Source organism: Melanotaenia boesemani, chromosome 16 (assembly GCF_017639745.1).
Source record: "Melanotaenia boesemani isolate fMelBoe1 chromosome 16, fMelBoe1.pri, whole genome shotgun sequence".
In the NCBI taxonomy this organism is placed as follows: domain Eukaryota; kingdom Metazoa; phylum Chordata; class Actinopteri; order Atheriniformes; family Melanotaeniidae; genus Melanotaenia; species Melanotaenia boesemani.
In genome coordinates, this window is record NC_055697.1 from 2,975,957 (window position 1) to 2,999,798 (window position 23,842).

At 44.4% G+C, this 23,842-nt stretch overlaps 1 protein-coding gene across 1 annotated transcript in view; it reads left to right on the forward strand.

The window, feature by feature from the left end:
* The window catches only part of ttc27 (tetratricopeptide repeat domain 27), a 94,661-nt gene that overhangs the window by 7,896 nt on the left and 62,923 nt on the right, over positions 1-23,842 (forward strand). Inside the window, exons 3-7 of the mRNA XM_042010094.1 lie at positions 42-165; positions 11,832-11,969; positions 15,682-15,784; positions 20,637-20,795; positions 20,871-21,010. Of these exons, the coding sequence (XP_041866028.1) occupies positions 42-165; positions 11,832-11,969; positions 15,682-15,784; positions 20,637-20,795; positions 20,871-21,010 (664 nt within the window). The remainder of the gene's footprint in view (positions 1-41; positions 166-11,831; positions 11,970-15,681; positions 15,785-20,636; positions 20,796-20,870; positions 21,011-23,842) is intronic.

Here is a 23,842-nt window from a genome sequence, read left to right on the forward strand (position 1 = left end):
AGCTTTTTGTGGCTGAGGATGTGTTGGTGTGTGTGCTGCAGGGAGCTGGAGCTGATGGTCCTGGCCGTCTCCTGCCTCCACATGTTTGCTCAGAGCAACTGGACCGGCCCCTCAGTGGCTCTTCACATCTCTGATTTGCTGCCTCCGGCCCTGATGTCCTCTCAGGTAAGACAGTTATTCCTGCTACTATTTACCTGCTATCCTCACTAAACCAACTCCAGCTCAGCTGCTTTGTGGCGCCACCGTGCATCAGAAACGTCTTCTTGGCTTTATTCCAGCCATAGAGGAGCATTATTTTTCTTCTTTTCACACACACATAGAACTTTCTGCTCACTGGTTGATCTTTGGCTGCTCCTGATTGGACGTTACCGTCAATCTAAGCTCTCTGATTGGTGGAAAGTCTGACAGGAAGTGGCTTCATCATCATGTCCAGGTCTAAATAGAGGTCTCTTAGCAACATAGTAGTGATGGTGATGTTTTTATGATGAAATGTGGTAAATAATGCTGTTATCATGGATCAGAGTCTCTAAATAAAACTAACTTTAGTGGCTGGATTGTAAACGTCCTGGACGGGATAGAAATGGCTGGAAAACTTCCATAGATCAGCTAAAGGGTAAAATATCCATCCCAGTTCACACTTCAGGGAGATCTGCTGGAGTTTTAAGGGTTAAACAGAATTCTTCAGACACAATCTGGTTATTTATAAGATAAAACCAAACGTTATAATTTCCCTCAAGAGAAAATGAAACTACTTTTCATCCGTTTCGTTCGTTCAGAGACGAGTTGCAGTAAAGACGGGTCTGATTCTACTGCTGGTCTTTCTCTAACAATGGTTTTCAAACTTTTTGAGCCACGACCCCCACGCCATGACTTCATGATTAACGGTGTGACGTATCAGGTGGGTCATCCTGCAGCGTCCTCCATATGAAAGGCTGGAAAACTGTCAGATTCGTCATTAATAAGGAGGAAAGGTTCCACTCCGTCCTTTCAATTTACAAGAGATCGTATTCACCAGTCTAAGAGGAAAGAAACGAAGACTCTGAGCTCTACGACCACGCTCATGAAGCTGACGGAGGGTTTTGGTTAAACGCTTCTCAAGCGCAACTTAAGAACAACTTTAGAAGATGCGTAAGAAGATTTTGGTAAATTATTAATGTTATTCTTGTTTTTCCCATAAAACCAGTTGATAAAAGAAAAAGTTTCAATAAAATTATTATAAAAAAATAAGAAATTGTTTCAGATACATTAAAAGAATTCAGTTCCTGCATGTAGTGGATTCTTGTTGAGCTCAGCAAAGGACTCGAACCCGTAACCGTTTTCTCCGTAGATGAACCATTTCGTTCATGAATTAGATATTTGCAAATGCACATACACATATCTAGAAAGTACACACACAAAATAAATGTGCACATGCACAAATGACCAAAATTCACAAACATCAATATTTTGCTGTTTTACAGTTTTGCCCATGCACACCAGGCGATTCATGCGCACGTTTTGTCTGCGTACGAGCCTTTTTCAGCACAAAGGGATCAGATTTGTGAGGTTAGAGGTGAAAAATTTCTGTGTAGAATTTTAATGTTTGTGCATTTTTGGAATTTGTATAAATTTATTTTGCCTGCATAATTTCGAGATATTGTTTGTGAGTTTGAACCAACATTTGCAAATACATCAGGTTACAAAATGGTTTATATGGTTTACAAACCAAGACACACAATGATATCGAGCCGATCGTCTCACCGTATCGGGACGTCCTGCGGCTGTCTGCGTCCATGAAGAAGAGGAGAACCAGGATTTGAAGAGATGTCGGACCAAACCTGCTGACCTCTGTCTGTCTAACATCTGATCAAGCAACTTTAAATCTGAACCTTAATTAAAACATGAGGCTGCATTTAGTTAAAATCAGTTAATAAAAGTTGAACGTTGGACTTTTTTCCCATCATCCACAAGTTTCCCAGCAGCTGAGAATAAAACTTCACTCCCTGTGATTTCTTTCGAAAAAGGATGCTCAAGCCACACGTCGGTTGACTGGGACCACCAGATTTACTGTAACAGAAGATGATTTTCATCATTTGAAACGGCTTGGAAGAGCTGGATTTTTGGTGGGAGTATAAAGAGACGGGATCAGAACCAGGGAGAGCTGCAGATGACCTCGGTGCAGGCGAAGACCCCCGTCATGAAGCATCTCTGGGGTCCTAATTACGCCGGCTGCAGGATATTGCTTCCTCACGGCGCTGCACAGCAGTGTGTCTCATCCAGCCATTACACCGGCGGAGAGGCCGTTTCTTTTATCAAAGCAATTCCTTCGGCATCAGTGATTTATCTGCGCTGTCACACCCAGGAGGCGGTGTGATGAAGCAGGTCGTTCGGTGCAGGTGAAAGGGAGGACAAACATCAGACGTCATCATCTGGGGTCGTTTCCTCTGTAGACGTGAAAGAAGAAGCTTAATGAGAGCAGATAAATGAATATATAAAGTAAAACGTGCCATCAGCAGCTTCATTGTACAAATCGATAACAAGTGTGAAATTTAAGTGATTATTGCAGATCTGTGCACTGATGTGTGTATGGATGCTGAGGCCGCTCTGGCTTTATCTATGAGCCCAGTCACCATGGAAACAAATGATAAACATTTAGACATGAAAACAACGCAGATTCATCCATTCTTGTACTAAATACCACAGACTCATTATCCAAGTCATGAAGACGTGGTGAAGACGACCTGCTGAAGTTCAAACTGAGCATCAGAATGAGGACAAAAGGCGATTTAAGAGACTTTGAAAGTAGCATGGTTGCTGGTCTGAGTGTTTCCTGGGAATTTCACCTACAACCATCTCCAGGGTTTCCAGAGATGGTCTGAAGAAGAGAAAATATCCAGAGCAGCAGTTGTCTGGACCAGGATGCAGCAGAAGACACACCGGGTGCCTCCTGCCAGCTAAGAACAGGAAACTGAGGCTACAATTCACACACACTCACCAACACTGGACAATAGAAGATGGAGAAACGTTGCTGGTCTGATGAGTCTCCATTTCAGCTCCACATTCAGATGCTAGGCTCAGAATCTGCTGGAAACATCACGGAAACATGGATCCATCCATTTTCTTGGCTCACTTTGGACCCCTTAGTACCAACGTGGCCTGGTTTAACCAGCACAGCCTACCTGAGTATTGTTGCTGACCATGTCCATCCCTTTATGACCACAGTGGAGCATCTTCTGCTGCTACTTCCAGCAGGATAATGCACCATGTCACAAAGCTCAGATCATCTCCACCTGCTTTCTAGAACATGACGATGAGTTCACTGGACTCCAACAGCCTCCACAGCCACCAGATCTCAGTCCAGTAGAGCAGCTTTGGGATGTGGTGGAACGGGGGATTCTCATCATGGATGCAGCCGACAAACCTGCAGCAACTGTGTGATGCTGTCATGTTAATATGGAGAAAACCTCTGAGGAAGGTTTCCACCACCTGCTTCATCTATCACACCAGGATTAAAAAGGTCCGACCCGGTACTAGAAGGCGGTCCTGATGAAGAGGACGACCCGGTACTAGAAGGTGGACCTGATGAAGAGGACGACCCGGTACTAGAAGGTGGACCTGATGAATAGGACAACCCGGTACTAGAAGGTGGACCTGATGAAGAGGACGACACGTTACTAGAAGGCGGTCCTGATGAAGAGGACGACCCGGTACTAGAAGGTGGTCCTGATGATGAGGACGACCCGGTACTAGAAGGTGGTCCTGATGAAGAGGACGACCCGGTACTAGAAGGCGATCCTGATGAAGAGGACGACTTGGTACTAGAAGGTGGACCTGATGAAGACGACGACCCGGTACTAGAAGGCGGTCCTGATGAAGAGGACGACTTGGTACTAGAAGGTGGACCTGATGAAGAGGACGACACGTTACTAGAAGGTGGTCCTGATGAAGAGGACGACCTGGTACTAGAAGGCAGACCTGATGAAGAGGACGACCCGGTACTAGAAGGTGGTCCTGATAAAGAGGACAACATGTTACTAGAAGGTGGTCCTGATGAAGAGGACGACCTGGTACTAGAAGGCAGACCTGATGAAGAGGACGACCTGGTACTAGAAGGTGGTCCTGATGATGAGGACGACCTGGTACTAGAAGGCAGACCTGATGAAGAGGACGACCCGGTACTAGAAGGTGGTCCTGATGAAGAGGACGACCTGGTACTAGAAGGCAGACCTGATGAAGAGGACGACCTGATACTAGAAGGCGGTCCTGATGATGAAGACGACTTGGTACTAGAAGGCGGACCTGATGAAGAGGACGACACGTTACTAGAAGGTGGTCCTGATGAAGAGGACGACCTGGTACTAGAAGGCAGACCTGATGAAGAGGACGACCCGGTACTAGAAGGGGGACCTGATGAAGAGGACGACTTGGTACTAGAAGGTGGACCTGATGAAGAGGACGACCCGGTACTAGAAGGTGGACCTGATGAAGAGGACGACCCGGTACTAGAAGGCGGACCTGATGAAGAGGACGACCCGGTACTAGAAGGCGGACCTGATGAAGAGGACGACCCGGTACTAGAAGGCGGTCCTGATGAAGAGGACGACTTGGTACTAGAAGGTGGACCTGATGAAGAGGACGACTTGGTACTAGAAGGTGGACCTGATGAAGAGGACGACACGTTACTAGAAGGTGGACCTGATGAAGAGAACGACCCGGTACTAGAAGGCGGACCTGATGAAGAGGACGACCCGGTACTAGAAGGTGGACCTGATGAATAGGACACCCCGGTACTAGAAGGTGGACCTGATGAAGAGGACGACACGTTACTAGAAGGTGGACCTGATGAAGAGAACAACTTGGTACTAGAATGGCGGACCTGATGAAGAGGACGACCCAGTACTAGAAGGAGGTCATGATGAAGAGGAAGACCCGGTACTAGAAGGTGGACCTGATGAAGAGGACGACACGTTACTAGAAGGTGGACCTGATGAAGAGGACGACTTGGTAGTAGAAGGTGGACCTGATGAAGAGGATGACTTGGTACTAGAAGGCGGACCTGATGAAGAGGACGACACGTTACTAGAAGGTGGTCCTGATGAAGAGGACGACCTGGTACTAGAAGGCAGACCTGATGAAGAGGACGACCCGGTACTAGAAGGAGGACCTGATGAAGAGGACGACCCGGTACTAGAAGGTGGACCTGATGAAGAGGACGACCCGGTACTAGAAGGTGGACCTGATGAAGAGGACAACCCGGTACTAGAAGGCGGACCTGATGAAGAGGACGACTTGGTACTAGAAGGTGGACCTGATGAAGAGGACGACCCGGTACTAGAAGGTGGACCTGATGAAGAGGACGACCCAGTACTAGAAGGCGGACCTGATGAAGAGGACGACCCGGTACTAGAAGGCGGACCTGATGAAGAGGACGACCCGGTACTAGAAGGCGGTCCTGATGAAGAGGACGACTTGGTACTAGAAGGTGGACCTGATGAAGAGGACGACTTGGTACTAGAAGGTGGACCTGATGAAGAGGACGACACGTTACTAGAAGGTGGACCTGATGAAGAGAACGACCCGGTACTAGAAGGCGGACCTGATGAAGAGGACGACCCGGTACTAGAAGGTGGACCTGATGAATAGGACACCCCGGTACTAGAAGGTGGACCTGATGAAGAGGACGACACGTTACTAGAAGGTGGACCTGATGAAGAGAACAACCCGGTACTAGAAGGTGGACCTGATGAAGAGGACGACCCAGTACTAGAAGGCGGACCTGATGAAGAGGACGACCCGGTACTAGAAGGCGGACCTGATGAAGAGGACGACCCGGTACTAGAAGACAGATCTGATGAAGAGGACGACTTGGTACTAGAAGGTGGACCTGATGAAGAGGACGACTTGGTACTAGAAGGTGGACCTGATGAAGAGGACGACACGTTACTAGAAGGTGGACCTGATGAAGAGAACGACCCGGTACTAGAAGGCGGACCTGATGAAGAGGACGACCCGGTACTAGAAGGTGGACCTGATGAATAGGACACCCCGGTACTAGAAGGTGGACCTGATGAAGAGGACGACACGTTACTAGAAGGTGGACCTGATGAAGAGAACAACTTGGTACTAGAATGGCGGACCTGATGAAGAGGACGACCCAGTACTAGAAGGAGGTCATGATGAAGAGGAAGACCCGGTACTAGAAGGTGGACCTGATGAAGAGGACGACACGTTACTAGAAGGTGGACCTGATGAAGAGGACGACTTGGTAGTAGAAGGTGGACCTGATGAAGAGGATGACTTGGTACTAGAAGGCGGACCTGATGGAGAGGACGACCCGGTACTAGAAGGCAGACCCGATGAAGAGGACGACCCGGTACTAGAAGGCAGACCAGATGAAGAGGACGACCCGGTACTAGAAGGCAGACCTGATGAAGAGGACGACCCGGTACTAGAAGGCGGACCAAATGAAGAGGAATACCATGAATACAATCAGCTGAAATGAGCTTTTTGTTCCGTACGTTTTTGGCCTCACAAGTTTTTTACGCAGCACAATCCAGCGACGTGGTGATTCAAAGAGCTTTACAGAAAACAAGAAGCTTAAATAAAAAACACATTAACATTAAGAACAAAAGAAAGAACACTGGATAAAAACTGTATTAAAACATGATCACGTTTATAAATTCCAGCTCAACAGAACCAGATGCAGGTCTGGACTCTAAATAAAAACTAATGAAATGCAGCAGAGAACAGAGGGGTATTGCACGAAACCAGAATAAAGAAATCCAGGATAATTAAGCAAGCCCAGCTTGACCTAGCTTGCGCGGCCTATCCTGGCTTAATTGGTTGCACGTTTGCTGAGCCAGGATGAGAAGGTGCGGCTAGGTTAAGCCAGGTGAAGATAGTTGGGATAAGTGCGTGTGCACGGCATACTGAAGCAGACCTCGCGATCGCTCACAGAATCACCGATGGGGAAATGGATAAAAGCCGCTGAACAACAGCTCCTGACGGAGTTCTCTGACGAAGTTAAGGATATTATAAGGAAAAAAGGCAATACCAATGCCATAAGTAAAGAACGCAAGAGAGCCTGGCAGACAATAGCCGACCGGCTCAATGCGTAAGTAGTCAAAAACTGTACAATTAATAAACAGTGCTCCACTGGAACTGTCATAACTAGGCTACAATTAAAGGAGTTACTTTTCAAATCCACTAACTGTTGTATACTTTAAGAGTGACAAGCAGGTGCATGTTACTCAGGAAATGTAGAGTATGATTAGGTGCAAACAATTATCCACAATGTGTCATTTAATCTATTTTCCTCATGTAACGTTTTTATCTATTTTATCTTTCGGTCCTTCATAAAAGACAAACCTGTCTGGCCATAAAAGGACCTGGCAGCAAGAAAAAATTAAATATAAGAACATTTTGCAGGCTGGTAAGTGACTCCAAAGTAGATAACCGTGAACAAATGAGGTGAATAGATGAGGTGTCTGCTGACATGTTCAATGTCTGTATGATTGTAGCAGTTAAAAAAAGGCCTATAGAACTGGCACAGGGGGCGGCCCACCAAGCCAGGATGTGACTCCAGCAGAGGAACTGGCCTCCATTTAAATAAAGGGAGGCCAGTGATGGAGGGGATCCAGGGAGGGACAATAACTGACTCTGTCCCAGCCACAGAAACTGTCCGCTTCATACAAGGTACACAAAGTACTGCAATTCTACTGCACATGGAACACAATCAAATATAATATAGTGTCTGACTTTGGATAACCTTGCAGTGTCTGGGAACACAATTACACTTTTGGAGCCACCAGAAGATGATCCGGTTAGTACAGTGTCTCCAAATCACAGGCTTGGTATGTTCTGTGAAATCTTAATCCAAGTCCTCTCGCTGCATGTATACGGCAGGGGGAAGGCACATCTGCAGCTGCAGAATGCACGTCTGCAGATGAGGAGGCTGTGTCATGGAGTCCAGAAGGCTTGAGGCATGTCAGTTTTATGGGATTGGCCTGCTTATTTATTCCATGAAGGATATGAAGTCAGTGATGTGGTGCTAATAGAAAATGTGTAACAGGACCCGGGTGCTGCACAGTCTCCTAAGCAGCCTGGTAACATTGTGAGTATTGGCTAAAGTAAATCTACATTATGCACAAATCCTGCTGTGCTAACTGACATTTCTTTTACAGACTTCACAAACTGTCAGAACGCTTTAAGCGAAGCACCTGGAGAGACAGATGGAGCTGGCAGATGTTAAAATCAGACTCAAAAAGAGAAAGCTCCAAGAAATAGAGCTGGATCTAGAGATTAAACGCCGGACACGAAAACTGGACCTGGAAATCCAGAAACTAGAAAGAGGAGTGTTTCAATGCACACAGTAACCATATCTGCAATACAGTGTTTTAATCCTTGTTAGTTTTGCTGTCGTAGGATCCAAGCAACCAAGACAAATGACTGCTTAATAAAAAAAATAAATAAAAATAACCAGAACATTGGTGTCCGTCCTCTTTTCATGAATGTAAAAGAATTTCAAAGAACCACAGTGCTAAACAAAATGCTCACACAGGAAAAGCTCTTTTATTAAATAAAGGGGCTAAATCCAAAAATTAAATGAAGAAACTTGCAATATATTGCTCCCTGACAAGTCTGCCATTAATGTTGTCCGGGAAGATGGGAGCATTTTCCAGTCAACATCAACAGCCACTCAGGGGGGGTCTCTCCTTTCTTAGGCCTGCAATGTTAGCCGCAATAACAGCAATAACATCACAGGCCCTGTCCGGGGAAATCCTCAGGTGGTGCAGGCACTGAAACCGAGATTTCAGAAGGCCGAAGGTCATCTCGATTCGAGCCCTTGTCTTGGTGTGTGCATGGTTGTAGGCCTGCTGTGGTGGGGTTTGGGGATCTGCAAGGGGAGTCAAGAGGAATGACTCACAGGCATATCCTTTATCTCCCAGCAGCACACCCGAGAATTCACCTGATAATACAAAATATAATTTAGAAAACAGAGTTACACACACAATGTCCAAGGTGCTTACAGTACAAATGTGTGGGCTACCTTGTGAAAGTCTCTCATAAATTGGACTAGCCCAAAAGACTCTAGAGTCATGCACTGAGCCAGGCCACTTTGCCTCTAAATTGCTCACAAGGCAGTCAGCATCACAGATCTGAAATATTTAGTTGTAGCCTATTAAGGTCATTAAATGCACAGAACAGATTCATGTAGGTCATAACCACAAATCACTCTTACCTGAACATTGATGCTGTGGAAGGATTTCCTGTTAATGTAATCTCCCTCATGTTCACCTGAGGGGCGTCTGATTCTTATGTGTGTGCAATCCACTGCCCCAATGATGTTAGGGAAAGCTGTAACAAAAAATAGTGAGTATCCAACTGTGACAGATATACTTAGAAACTAATGGGTGCACATTAAAATTGAGGTTACCTGCAATCTTGTAAAACTCCTCCTTGATGTAGAGGGGTCTTCTGTGGCCAGGGAAGGTGATGAATATATTGCTGAATGATTTCAGCGCCAGACAAACACATCTGATTGTCCGGCAAATGGTTCCTTTATTGAGGTTCTCTGCATCCCCAACAGAATAAAGGAAGCTCCCACTCGCAAGCCATCTCAATGTGACACAGATCATCTGTGGTACAGTGAGGGCATGGCTTCACGCTGTCTGGTGCTGTATTTTTGGACTCAGTCCATCACCCGAAAATCTGTATCTTTCAATGACATAGTCATCTCCAAAGGCCAGGGGATCTGACCTGTCCCTGAAGACTCGTTCACGTCTGAATGCTCTTCTGAGGATGCGGGCTTCCTCGTCCAGCACATCCTCCAAAAAAGGGCAAGCCATTATGAAGAGGGAACAGGTGAAGGGGAGTTGGACCAGAATATTCTACATTGTCTTCGTCACAGATTAAATTGAAAACACCTTTGAAACTGAGGTATCTAAGCATAGCATTTGTATGGTACACACTTAAGTCTTTACCATATAAGGTTCTCTGTCCTACAGACTGGATTGACACAAGAACATGCATTCCATGCAAATGAGTATCCTATAGGCAAACTCTATGATTGGAGGACACAGGACTGAGGAATTTCCTTTGTTTAAACCCTATATAAGACAGAATGACACATCAAGTCTTTAGGTCTTCGTTCTGGCTTTGGGACCTCCAGATTTTGCTGCAGAAATCTGTTTTGATGTCTGAACTTTTGTAATAAACTTCTTTTTATTATTCAAGTCAGCGTCCAGAGACGTTTTTGCCTGAAAGCCAATTTTTCCACATCTCCTGATCAAGATACATCAAATTCTCATCAGCTGTGTTTTGTAATCTCAATTACAGCAATAAAACACATATTTATAAAACCTCTGACAGCAATTTGACGAGCAGTCTTCATTAGCATAGCAATATAACACTTGGCCTGATGAAATCATGCACTTATGACCAAGTTGATATTGTGTGATGAAATCGTGATCCTGTATTTAAATAAAATGACTAAAAAAAAAAAAAAAAAAAAATATTATATGCACTGCACTAGCACTACACGACAGCACCTGGGTCTAACTGGACTCAAAAGCGGTCTGACTAACACTTAATTATGATGTCCCATCTTGTTTGAATTCATGCTTGTGTTGTTCTTACTCTCAAATGTAAGTCGCTTTGGATAAAAGCGTCTGCTAAATGACTGTAGAATAGAATAGAATAATAATACTACAACTCGAATCCATATAAAAAGGCTGTTGCGATTACGAACAGATTTGGATTAAATGTACAGTAACTGTATATGTAATATTTTAATACTGGATGATTAAAATGACGCGCCATACTTAGGAAGACCATGGACATGCTGTAAAACACATTAATTCCTCACAGAATTGACGTTGGACATGCAGGTGACTCGCTAGGATTAATCTTAGCCTGAGCAGTTAGCCTGGTCTGGAGCAGGCTAGCTGCAGTGGATAAATCACCACAGTAACTTGGCCGGGATTAGTTTGAGCTGCTTTCATGCAACTGACTTAGGGCTAAATTCAGCCAGGATAACCAACATATCCCGGCTTAATCCCTTATCTTGGTTTCGTGCAATACCCCTCTGGTGGGTCTTTAACCTGGATCTAAATAAACTGGATCCAGATGACCTGAGGGTTCTGGTAGGTTCATACTGGGTCAAGAGGTCTCTGACGTATGTCGGTCCTAAACCATTCAGAGCTTTATGACCAGCAGCAGAACTTTAAAGTCTATCCCATGATGGACCGGCAGCCGGACAATATCACAGCAGAACCTGGATCCAAACCTAAACAAGCTGGAAAGATTTCACATCCCGTCGGTGCTGGGAGCGCCGGGTGATCCCTCAGGAAGCGGAAGGATTGAGATGGGAGAGCTCATCATGGACGGTTTCATGATTCAGATCTGGATGTAAAAAAGCAGCTCTGTATGAACACGATGTTTTCATTGTTTCAATCAATCAAACTTTATTTATAAAGCTCTTTTCATGCTGGGGCAACACAAAGTTCTTTACATGAAAAATCAATTCATGCATATTAAGACAAAAGGAAACTACATAACAGAAAAAAAAAAAAGTTTTCACGCTGGAGCATGCACATATATATATACACCCCCCCCCCCCCCCCCCAGTTCAGCACACAACTCCTTGATTTGTTTTACTAAAAGTAGTATAAAACACTAAAAGTGTTTCTCGGTGAGGTGTATTACAAAACCCAGTCCCAGTCTGTGTGTTATCATTTCACAGCACTGCCAGATTCCTTTGATTTCATCCTCAAGTTTCCATTTTATTAGAATTATGTTGAATTCAATTCAGACTTCACCATTTTTTTTTCTTTTTTAATTTCCTTTCTTAGAAATCCTTGGAAGATGGAATCTTGTCCAGCCTGCTCCTGGATGGGGAGTCTGTGTACAGTCTGGTTATCAACCCCCTGCTCCTCCTGCTGGCTAGGGTCATCCTCACCAAGTGCTCCGCGAAGATGGAAAACCTTCAAGTAAGTGTCACCAGGGTCTCTTCAGTACAGTCACTGACTCACTGTAAACATGCAAAGTCCTGTTAACATGATTAGCACCATTATTAGTTTGGCTGCATCTGCTGTTGCCATGGAAATGAAGGAGTTGAGGCAAAAACTCTGGTTATCCTGTCCACACATAAAACCCGCACTGAGTTTTAATAGAAGTTTGTTTTCAGAGCCACAAACCTGCCTCAGATCTGGTCAAAAAAGAGAGGATGTTTTCTCCTTCACCAGAGCGCAGACATGAAAACTACTTCCCCTTAAATCGACTTCCAACCTCCAAATGGACCATTGTTGTCCATCATTCTGGTTCAGGTTGAAGTAAGTTCAGAACAGAAGTGTGCTGCTGAAAAGAAACAGAGGAGAAACTGAAGGATTTCAAAATGGAACGTGGCCCAGTGTCTGATCCTGCTTTAATATGGCAAATAAAAGGAACAGAAACTTGGTGGTGATGAAGGTGGTGATGATGATGATGAAGGTGGTGGTGATGATGGTGATGATGATAAAAGTGGTAATGGTGACGATGATGATGATCGTGATGATGATGGTGGTGGTGATGATGAAGGTGGTGGTGATGGTGATGATGATGCTGACGGTGGTGGTGGTGATGATGAAGGTGGTGATGATGAAAGTGGTGATGATAATGAAGGTGGTGGTGATGATGATGTTGATGATGAAGGTGGTGGTGGTGATGATGATGGTGATGATGTTGAAGGTGGTGATGATGATGAAGGTGGTGGTGATGATGATGAAGGTGGTGGTGATGATGATGGTGATGATGAAGGTGGTGGTGATGATAATGGTGATGATGATGATAAAGGTGGTGATGATGATGATGAAGGTGGTGATGATGAAGGTGGTGGTGATGATAAAAGTGGTAATGGTGACGATGATGATGATCGTGATGATGATGGTGGTGGTGATGATAAAGGTGATGATGATGATGATGAAGGTGGTAGTGATGATGATGCTGACGGTGGTGGTGGTGATGATGAAGATGGTGATGATGAAAGTGGTGATGATAATGAAGGTGGTGGTGATGATGATGTTGATGATGAAGGTGGTGGTGATGATGATGGTGATGATGATGAAGGTGGTGGTGATGATAATGGTGATGATGAAGGTGGTGGTGATGATAATGGTGATGATGATGAAGGTGATGATGAAGGTGGTGGTGATGATAATGGTGATGATGATGAAGGTGGTGGTGATGATGATGGTGATGATGAAGGTGGTGGTGATGATAATGGTGATGATGATGAAGGTGGTGGTGATGATGATGGTGATGATGATGAAGGTGGTGATGATGATGATGAAGGTGATGATGAAGGTGGTGGTGATGATGATGGTGATGATGATGAAGGTGGTGATTATGATGAAGGTGGTGATGATGATGAAGGTGATGATGAAGGTGGTGGTGATGATAATGGTGATGATGATGAAGGTGGTGGTGTTGATGATGGTGATGATGATGAAGGTGGTGGTGATGATAATGGTGATGATGATGAAGGTGATGATGAAGGTGGTGGTGATGATAATGGTGATGATGTTGAAAGTGGTGATGATGATGAAGGTGGTGGTGATGATGATGGTGATGATGATGAAGGTGGTGGTGATGATAATGGTGATGATGATGAAGGTGGTGATGATGATGAAGGTGGTGATGATGATGAAGGTGGTGGTGATGATAATGGTGATGATGATGAAGGTGATGATGAAGGTGGTGGTGATGATAATGGTGATGATGTTGAAGGTGGTGATGATGATGAAGGTGGTGGTGATGATGATGGTGATGATGATGAAGGTGGTGGTGATGATAATGGTGATGATGATGAAGGTGGTGATGATGATGAAGGTGGTGATGATGATGATGATGAACAGAACGGGGATTTTGTCCTCCGAACTGAAACAGTGAATTTATTAATCAGTCGTGAGGCTGGAGGTTCTGAACCAGCTGATTTCATCCAGATGTTTTGGTAGGATTTCATTCGTCTTTCAGGTCTAATGTTTCTACTTCCTGTCAGTTTTTTCTCAATGAAAATGGGTGGACCAGCATCAAGGAGATGTCACTGCCCATAACCTGAAACTGGCTCCAGTAAACCCAGTCCCACCCAGTCCCACCCAGTCTGACCCAGTCCAACCTGTCCTGTTACAGTGGACAGAATCTGAAAAGGGAAAGAGAAAACAGGCCTCGACTCCGCATGACTTCCAGATTCTTACAGAACAAATGAGAGTGAACTGACAACTAGCTGATGAGTGATAACTGGCAGCTGGATGTAAACACACACACACATACACACACACAAAACTGTGTTCTGCTATAAACTGATTTAATGCCAGTATGCTCTTTAACTCTGAACGAGGTATGAGGAAAGGAATTTCCAGCTCCTTCTCTCGTCATACGGTGGTGAGGTGGGCCTGAACCCCTCCCGTCTGGTCCAGCTGTTTTTCCGCCCCCATCCTGTAACTCCCTGCATAGCTACAGAGATGGAGAGTGTGTGTAAAGCTCTCCGATAGACTAAACACACAACATGAACGAACGGTTGGAACGTACTCAAGCCTACAAAGATGGAGGACATTGATTCACAGAGACGGACAATTAAACCTTCATGCAGCCGTGAAGATGTGGATTAGAGATGCAGCTTTTTACATGGTTCACTTCCACTCTGCCAGTGCCAGACAGGACCTGGAGGCATGACTGGTGAGGGTGGAGCTGGTGTAGAGCTGAGAGACCTCCAGGTTTTCCTCTGCTGCTTTCTGCGGTCAGATGTAGAAAATGTAAAGCAGTTTACCATTTTTCAGTTTGCTCCAGATCAGCGGGTCACGTCCTGAGATGCAGACCGGAGTGTTTTCAAACTGAACGCACATCGTTTGAGTCGGAAAATCATTTAACGGCCGAGCATCCTGGATTAAAAACAGTTCAGCTGAGTTGTTGTAAATTCTGGCATTTAAAAACTAAAAACTCCTGCACAGTGTGAAACATAAATGAAAGTAACTCAGGTCAGAGTGGGAAGATGGCGGCTGTTTCCAGTCTGCTGGTCCAACATCTGCAGCAGGAACGAACAGAATGGGAATGTTGGAAAAGGGAACATACAGGTGGACTGAGGAACACGTCAAAGCTTCAGGACTGAAGACAGAAAAATAATTAACTAAAGAAACGAAAAACAAACAAACAGGAGTTGATGTTTGTGTCTGAAGGAAGTGAAACGTAAACCATCACTAACAGAAGGAAACCAGCTGAGAGGACTAAAGAACTATTTTGGGTTCCAGGACTTCCTTCGGGGAGAAAAGAGTTCTAATAAAAAGTGTTTGGATGTAATTTAGAAATCCAGAACTTTGTAGTATGAAATAAAATAGTGTCATGTCCTTTCAGACATTTCTTTCTATCTAATAATAATAAATAATAGTTCCATATATTTCACACATACTGAGCATCTGTACTGGAGAGTAATGTTTTAACATCCTCTCCTCTAGCTGGAGGAAATGTCTGCTTCCAGTTTCCCTTCCCTACAATTTGAATCATTTTCAGTGAATTTTGGATAAATTCTAGTTAAACTTGTACCTGAAATGATGAAAGGGTGCTAAACGGGTGCATCCTGACCTAATGAACTGGGTCAGTCTTAGACTGTGGTTTATATTAGATCACAAGTTATTGTATTTATGGTCATTTTTCCTCCTGATGGCTCTGCAGCTGCTGCCCTGGTGGACTCTTCGCTACATCAACCTCCACCAGCAGATCCTGGAGGCCCGATCTCCAGCGCTCCTCAGCTCGGCCCGGCGCAGCATGGAACGAGGTCTGTACATGTACGGAAGTTTACCGGGTTCACTTCAGGAAAAAAGGTTAATGGAATGAAACTGTTTTCCTGAATTTACAAGAATTTTTTCCTTTTAAATGAGCAGGTCATCCTTCATGAAGAGCTGGTGTGTCTGCGTCTTTAACAACAGCCACTTCGTAGAAGTACGACTGATTGTAGAAAACGTTGACGGCGTGTTCGGTGGCAGCACGACAACTTCAGTGACCACAAAAGCTGGAAATGGGAATAAATGCAGCCTGGAAGAAACCCGGAAAACTAAAGCAGCTTCTGGTTCTGCAGAAACTCTGTTTTCAGTCTTTGCAGTGACATAAAAAGTAGTTAAAAGATCATCCAGTAACATGTTACATGACATTTATACTTTTAGATTTTTCTTTCAGGTGAGAACATGGCTGAGAGCTTCTCACAGAACTTCCTCATTATTTCAGATAAAAATAGCTAAATATTTTTTTAATAAAAAATCTTTTTAATAATCTTTTTAATAAAAAAAAAGTTTTTTTAGAATTTTGTCTCAGAAAAACAGCAGAAAATGAGTTTTTATGTAAAATGATCTTTATTCAGAAAAAACTTCTTCACTGATCTTGTTTCAGAAAAACAAAAAAAAAATTATCTTTAATTAAAAGAGCAAACAGAAAAATCTAGAAAAATGATCTAAATTTAAAACTATTATTTTGACTTAAACACAGCTTCCATCAGAAGATTTTTAATTTTTCCTAGATGTTTTCGTAAAATGTCGCTAGACGACACTTTAATTTAACTTCCTTGCCGACGGATTTCATTCCCCTCGTCTTCCCTTTTGTTCCCCAGTAGAAGTTGCAGTAACATGCCAACCAAACCGGGAAATAGAGGAAAACCGTTCCAAACATCTAATGCCTGTAAATCCCGTTGTAATACAACCTGAACTTCATCTTCTCACTGTGTGAATGTCCATTAATCCCACTCTGGAAATGCATGTTTTCCGACTCACAGACTTCCTGACAGTCCCATTTGAGGTGCCAGATATTGTGGTGGTCCTTGAACACATCTTGTGGTGTTACCTGGACATATCGTCAGTGGTGCTCCCGGGGTCATAGGGTTGTCTTACACATAGCCTGCATATAAAAGATGGGCGGAGCCTCCTTGACGCCACCCTTAGGTTTCCATAGAGCTGAATTGAAGCTCATTGGGCGTTCCCACCGTCGCCATCTTGGCAGTCCCGGAAAATTGAAAAATGGTATAGTGGTGGAGCTGAGAGGGGGACTGTGAAGGTGGGGGTGGATGACACCCATCAAACTCCTAGCTGCCTGTAGCTAAGAGCTAACCGAGCTAACCTGGAGCTAACGGTAGCTAACCAGCTAACGGAGGTAGGCGGGCTAAAGCATGTCATGAACGTGAACTTGACCTATTAATCCTAAAATGATTTTTGTACCAGGCTTTAAACATGTTTATTTCCGCTGTGAAGTTGGTCTTTTTAACATGGGAGTCTGTGGGGAACTGCAATTTTTTGCACTTTCGCATAGGTTTCACGTTTTACCGCCGGAGGTTGGCGCTTGGTCTTACATCAGACACCCTCACCAGGGCAACCCAGCTGGGGGTGATCAGCCCTGACTTGTGTCCAGGTAGCGCACTATGCCACATGTTCCCCCTTTACCAGAGCCACCGTGAAGCCTTCCAACAGCCTCCAGGATGTTCTTGATGGCTCTTCGCCTGAGCACCCCGCAAATCCCTATGAGGGAAACCTGCAGTCCACTTTGGCAGGCTCAAGGCAGGCCTTTCACCCACTCCTCTGACACTCAGCTGCTAGGTCAGCATATTTAGGCTTTTTCTTTCCTGGGCTTCCTCCAGTCACTGATGCTGCAAACAGCAACATTCACTCAAGTATTCAACATCTTCATTTAACAGCTGGTGAGAAATAAAAGTCCAAAAAGCTCCAGTTGTCATGATGTGGCAGAGAAACAGGTTCAATGGAGTCTGGTGACTTCTTTCTACAAGTCTTTCCTCCAGGTGTGTTTTTATGCTCAGGCTTGTGCTCGCTTCTCTTAGCAACTGCTTACATGAAAACAGTCTAAAGTAGTCCTCACCTCAATAAAAATGTTCCTGGATCAGACCAACCAAGTCAAGACAAATGTTTTTGTAAATCATATTTCATGTACACCACAATTCAGGTACTTTACATAAAAAAAAAAAAACATTACAGCGGGGGGTATTAGCAACATAAAATAAAATCAAAATAAAATGATTAAGAGCAAGCAACAGTCTAGATAAGGTAAAAGATACGGCGCAGATTTCATGCATTGCATGAGAAAAAAATCCTTTAAACCTGGATTTAACACTGGAAAACCTAAAAGGTAACAATTGGATACCTTATAACCCTAACTACTAAAGAGGTATCACTTTGATACCCCTCTCCAGAACCAGTCGGACCAGTTTTGAACCTGTGCCGACCATTATGCTAACCAGTATGCTAACAATGTTGCACTGCTTTATTGGGCGTTGATGGCCGATCGTCAGAGCAAATGCAAATGTGAAGACAAAAGCAGCAAGTTTTTATAGCAACTCAAACTAACTTCATTGCTTCTGACTCCAATCTTCCTCTTGAGAGCTTGAATCTTCCTGGTTTTTTCGTAAATATTTTGCATTGCTTAGATTGGACTACATAAAAGTTCAATTTAGTAAGAGAATGAAAACACAAACTAGAAACTGCTTATTTCAAATGGTTTATTGAAAAGTTTAAACAAAACAGAAAATCCAAAAATTCACACAACACAACACAATAAACTGTCCTTAGTCTGCGCAGACCTTGCAGCGCCATGGCTCTTCTTTTTTGCACATTCCACATGTGAACTTGCTACATTCAACACATCTTTTTGCAGCAAGGTTCTTTCTGCACTGGTTCCTGACTTGGCACTTTTTCCTTCTGGCAGGTTCCTCTGGTTCAGCAGCCTGTTTGCGAAGACTGTTGTCCCTTTCAATCTGCTTCGCTGTCACGTGAGACGCCGCCAACTCACTGGCAAGCTGCATCAAAAAATCTGGCCGCCTTTCCTTTCTTCCTGTGCAGGCTTGATAAAGCACATAGGCGTTCAGGGCTGCCATGTCCACCATGTTATAGAACACAGCCACTGGCCATCTTCTTGTTCCAGCTCGTACGGAGTATTCCCGCACCATCTGGTCCATGGAATCCACCCCACATTTTGTTTTGTTGTACTGGGTGATGGTGGTTGGTTTTTTTTTGTGTGTGTCCTCAGTCTGAATGAGCCCATGCATGCTGCTCATGACATAGACCGTCTTCTTCCGGCTGGCTGCGTAAACAGTCAATGTGGCGTTAGTTGTTGTAAACACCTGAGTGCTGAACTCACTGCAGTTTTTCACTTTCGCAGAAGGAGGAATTTCTCTGCGAATCTTATTGACTGTCCCAATGATGGTGGTTTTCTGGCTGAGCAACTTTTTGGAAAGTGAAATTGACGTGAAGAAATTGTCCGTTGTGACGGTTCTGCCCTGATCCAGAAATGGTTCAATCAACTTCATAACCACACTCTCAGACAGTCTCTCTTCTTTGGGACGACTGGGGTCTTTGCCAACATAGGGATAAACATTGCAGATATACTTGGATTTCAGGTCGCACGCCACCCAAAATTTTATTCCAAACTTATCTGGTTTTGTGGCAATGTACTGCAGAAAAGGGCAACGTGTTTTTGATGGGTACAGCTGTTCGTCAATGGTGATGTGCCGACCAGGTCTGTAGAATTTGACACAGTTCTTCCGAAATGATTCCCATAGTTCTGAAATTGCTGCAAACCTGTCTGTCTGCACTCGCTCATGCTGGGTGTCCTTGCAATCAAAGCGAAGGTGTTGCATGATTTTTTGGAAGCGGTCTCTAGCCATTGTTGCCATGATCTCTTTGTTTCCATACATCTTGGACCAGTTGTCAGACAAGGATGGAACCTTCTTCACCCCTCGCCAGATGATAATTGCTATGAATGCCATCAATTCTGGAACAGCCATGAACCAATCCACAGTCTCTGTGTCTCTTGCATGCTGAATTGTGCAGGCTTGAATGGTGCGAAGCATCTGGAGGGAAAGAAAGCAGAGGAAGCTTTGGAGGCGAGTTGTGATCCTTGTTCTGGCTTCAGGTGTTGGCTTTTGTGTCTTCACATTTGCATTTGCTCTTGACGATCGGCAATCAAGTCCCTAGCAAGCTGTGTTAGCTTACGAATGTGCATTGTTTTTCCAGCAGGTTCGTGGTTGGCCATTGAATTGGCCATTGAATCTCAATAGGGATTAAAATTACTTCCTCATTCCACAATATTCAGTTCTACAGGGTATCGGCACGACACCAGACAGGAGAACAAGTTAGTACGGAAAAACACCAGGTTTCCCAGTGTTAAAAGTGTCTCCTTGTACTAAAGTCTAAACCTGCCTTCACATGGAGTCTGACGGGGTTCTACAGCATCTTCACAAACACAAGAGTCTTAACTGTCAGGCAGTGCTAACAGGTCAAACTTAACCTTTACTTAACCTGGTTCCGTTCCCCTGCTTGGACTAAATGAGGAGACAGAACCTTAAATCCGATGGGGAAGGTTCTCTGCCGGCCGGATCTGTTTGTTAGCATTGATGCATGTTAGCACCTGTTGTATTTGGAGCATATTTCTTTGTTAAAGAACATGACGAAACTCAGAAGCATGAGGTTGGTCTGAAAGATGTTTGTCCAGGTTGGCTGGCATCACCTGCTTCATGTTTTCGGAGTTTCTGAGGAGAACCTCTCAGAGTTTCTGTGTGACAGTCTTCTGTTCCTCTCCCTGAATTTTGACGTTTTTTAACCTTGTTCTTGCTTGTTTTTGTCTCGGTTCGTTCACAGTGCTAGGATGTGGTTCCGTGTTGTTGGAGCAGAAGAACCTGGCCATCCAGTTCCACCTGGAGTGTGCATACACCAGTCTGACCTACTACGAGTACCAGGCAGCTAAGGAGCACATCGCCAAGGCCCAGGAGCTGTCCGGCCTCAGCATCAGCATGACCGGTACGTGACCGACTGAGCTGAATGACGCTCGATCCACTGACTCAACTGCTGGTGATTGCATCTGATCCATCTTAGGGGCTCTGGGAAAACGGACCCGGTTCCAGCAGAACTACTTGGCTCAGCTCATCCTTGAGGTGAAAAGGAAGCAGAAGGAACCGGATCAGAGTCTCAGTGAGGCCAGTCCCACCCCCACGCCACAAGCCAGCCTCCCCAAGGTGAGAACTTCTCTGGTGCGATCCTCTTTTTTTTTCTTGTTTCCTTGGTGGTGGCATGGAGGGATTTGGTGCAGTAGCGCCACCAGCTGGTAGGACTGTGCAGTGGCTGACTGGTTAACTGTGATGCAGCAGGCAGGTCGTCCTGCAGCATCTTCTGCATTGGAGGCTGGAAAACTGACAGAATCTTTGGAAAGGAGGAGGGTGACGTGGTTTTTGGTGGATTTGTTTCACTGCTGTGACACTGACATGTTTAAAATCAGCTTCTCTCATCGAGAAAATGCCAAATTCAGGTTTTTACTATTACATGAGTAATAACTCGGTTGTTTTTGCGTTAATGCTTTAAAAATAATTAACGAGAGATAAAGAGATGCTTTGGTTCAGGTGTGTGTGTTTCTGTTGTTGTCTTGGTTATTTTTTAGGAACTCCTGATGATTGTCTGCTTAGTTTACCTGTAAAAGCTGTAGGAAATTCTCTGTTGTGTTTCTGTACAGGTGTAGCAGCTGCTTGTGTGGTGATAGGTTGGATTGAAGCTCGTTGCTCCTATTTACTGGATCTTTGTCTCCTCTTCCTTGTTATTACTTTCGTTTTTACTTCTTTCCATTGTTCTCCTTTTTTTCTGTCCTCTCCGGTCAGGTCCAGCAAGACTGATAGATTCCATAATTCAAAATGAATAAATAAAAAAAAAAAGATTATCAAGAGGAGGTTCATACCCATAAAGCTCCTCTTGGCAAAGCAAATTTGTTCGGCACAACGCAGACCATCATTCTGCCGCCACCATGCTGGACAGGTCAAGGTAGAAAATAAATAAATAAAATGTTCACTTCACAGATTAAATTAAATCTCTTTGTGTTAATGTGTTAATTTTGACATTCCTATAATAAATATAACGCAGGAAAAAGAAAATGTATATTTAAAAACATTGTCGTAACACAGCTGGATATTACTATCCAGGGTATACAAACTCTATAACTTAGTGTATGTGTCAGTAATAGAACACGCGTATTCAGCTCTGTCTATAATCTCCCTGGTGGAGCTCCTGGACGTCTCTCCTTCCACTAAGTTAGCACTAATAAATTCTATAAAATCTCAAATCACTTTAAAAAAGACAAGCAATGGCAAAGAAGATGAACTACAGCAAAAAGATGGTGCACACACACACACACACACACACACACACACACACACACACACACACACACACACACACACACACACACACACACACCAGTTATCAGCTTGTAGCCTACTGGCTTTAAGTGTTCCAGAGAATTTTCTCCGTCTTCACATCGCCTCCTGCTGGGAGTTTGTTTCTGCTTTTGCTGCTATAATCAGGGAGCTCTGCATCCCCGCCGACATCCCCGCCGACAGCCCAACGACAGCCCCGCCGACATCCCTGCTGACAGCCCAACGACATCCCCGCCGACAGCCCCGCCGACAGCCCCGCCGGCCAAAGTTGCTGATTTCCATTAAACAGATGATTTAATAATCCTGAGAGGGAGGTCCAGAGAGGAAGAAAACCATCAAACATGAGCTCATTTCAACACCTGCAGCCGCACAGAAGCTAGCTGCTAACTTTACAAGCTGAACATATCACATCCTGCATGGAGCAACAGGTTTCCTCTGACCCGGGATGATGGACCGGATCAGAAGCTTTGGTTGACCCAACAAACAACCAGAACAATAAATAGATAAAAGCAGCATCCAGGTCAGCTGGAAGGTCAAACTCTCACCAGGACACACACACAATCACACCAGACGTGTTTACCGACACGTTAGTACATCTTCTCTGATGATCCAGAGATTTTATTCTTGGAGCAAAAATCTCCAGAACATTCCAGGACTGCAGTAAAAGCAGCTTTAGCTTGTTAACAGTGGCTAGTTAGGCTGCTTTACTCTAATTAATCTGGTTAATGAACGCTCTGACATCATTTACTGGCTAGGTTCATGTTGCCCTCTTTAATGAAAGTAAAATAAACAGAATTTAAACGGAAATAATAAACAGAGTTTGAGCTTGTGGAAGTAGATGGAGCGGTGTTACAGGATTTCCTGAAGCGTTTTCCTGACAGCGGAGTCTGCTAGATAATGAGCTCTGCTGGACCGCGGCGTGATGGATTGCCTGTAATGAAGAGCATTTTGTTCAGTGACCTCCTCTTCTTCACTGACTCAAATGTTTCCAGGTTCTGACTGATTATAGTCCCGGCCTTGTGAGTGAGTGTATTGATTCTGGCTGGATCTCTGGCACTGATGCTGCCCCCCACCCTCCCCTCGGACTGGGAGAAGATCACCATCAGAACTCCCTCATCGCCTCTCTGTACACATCGCTCAGCCCGTTTACATGACCATCAACATCAGATATGTGGGAGTAATCAGATTACTGGAATAATCACATCTGCATGCACCGGTCTGCAGGCACGAAGACATCTGAGTATTGGGGAGAAATTGAGGTGTGTTAATCCAGTTTCTCATATAACTGCTGTTATCTGATAAAGCGTAATCAGATAATACTTTCTACATGATCACTGGATATCTGATAACTCCAGAAATCAGACAATGATCAGATTCTTGGGCTCAGTGTTAGTCTTCAAGTCAAGTTTGTTAAAGTAGGTATAAGCATTAATGACAGACCTCCATAAATAACGGCAGTTCATTATAGTCTGATTCTAACAAATCTGTCACATGATCCACATCAGGCTGTTCATATAAACCAGTTCTAAACTAATGACCTAGCTAAGGAAAACCTCCATCATAACCAAAACAAGGGAGGACGGCCGTCTTCCTGGAGCGGTTGGGGGTGGAGAGGACAGGAAAGAGGGTGAACCAGCAGCAGAACTT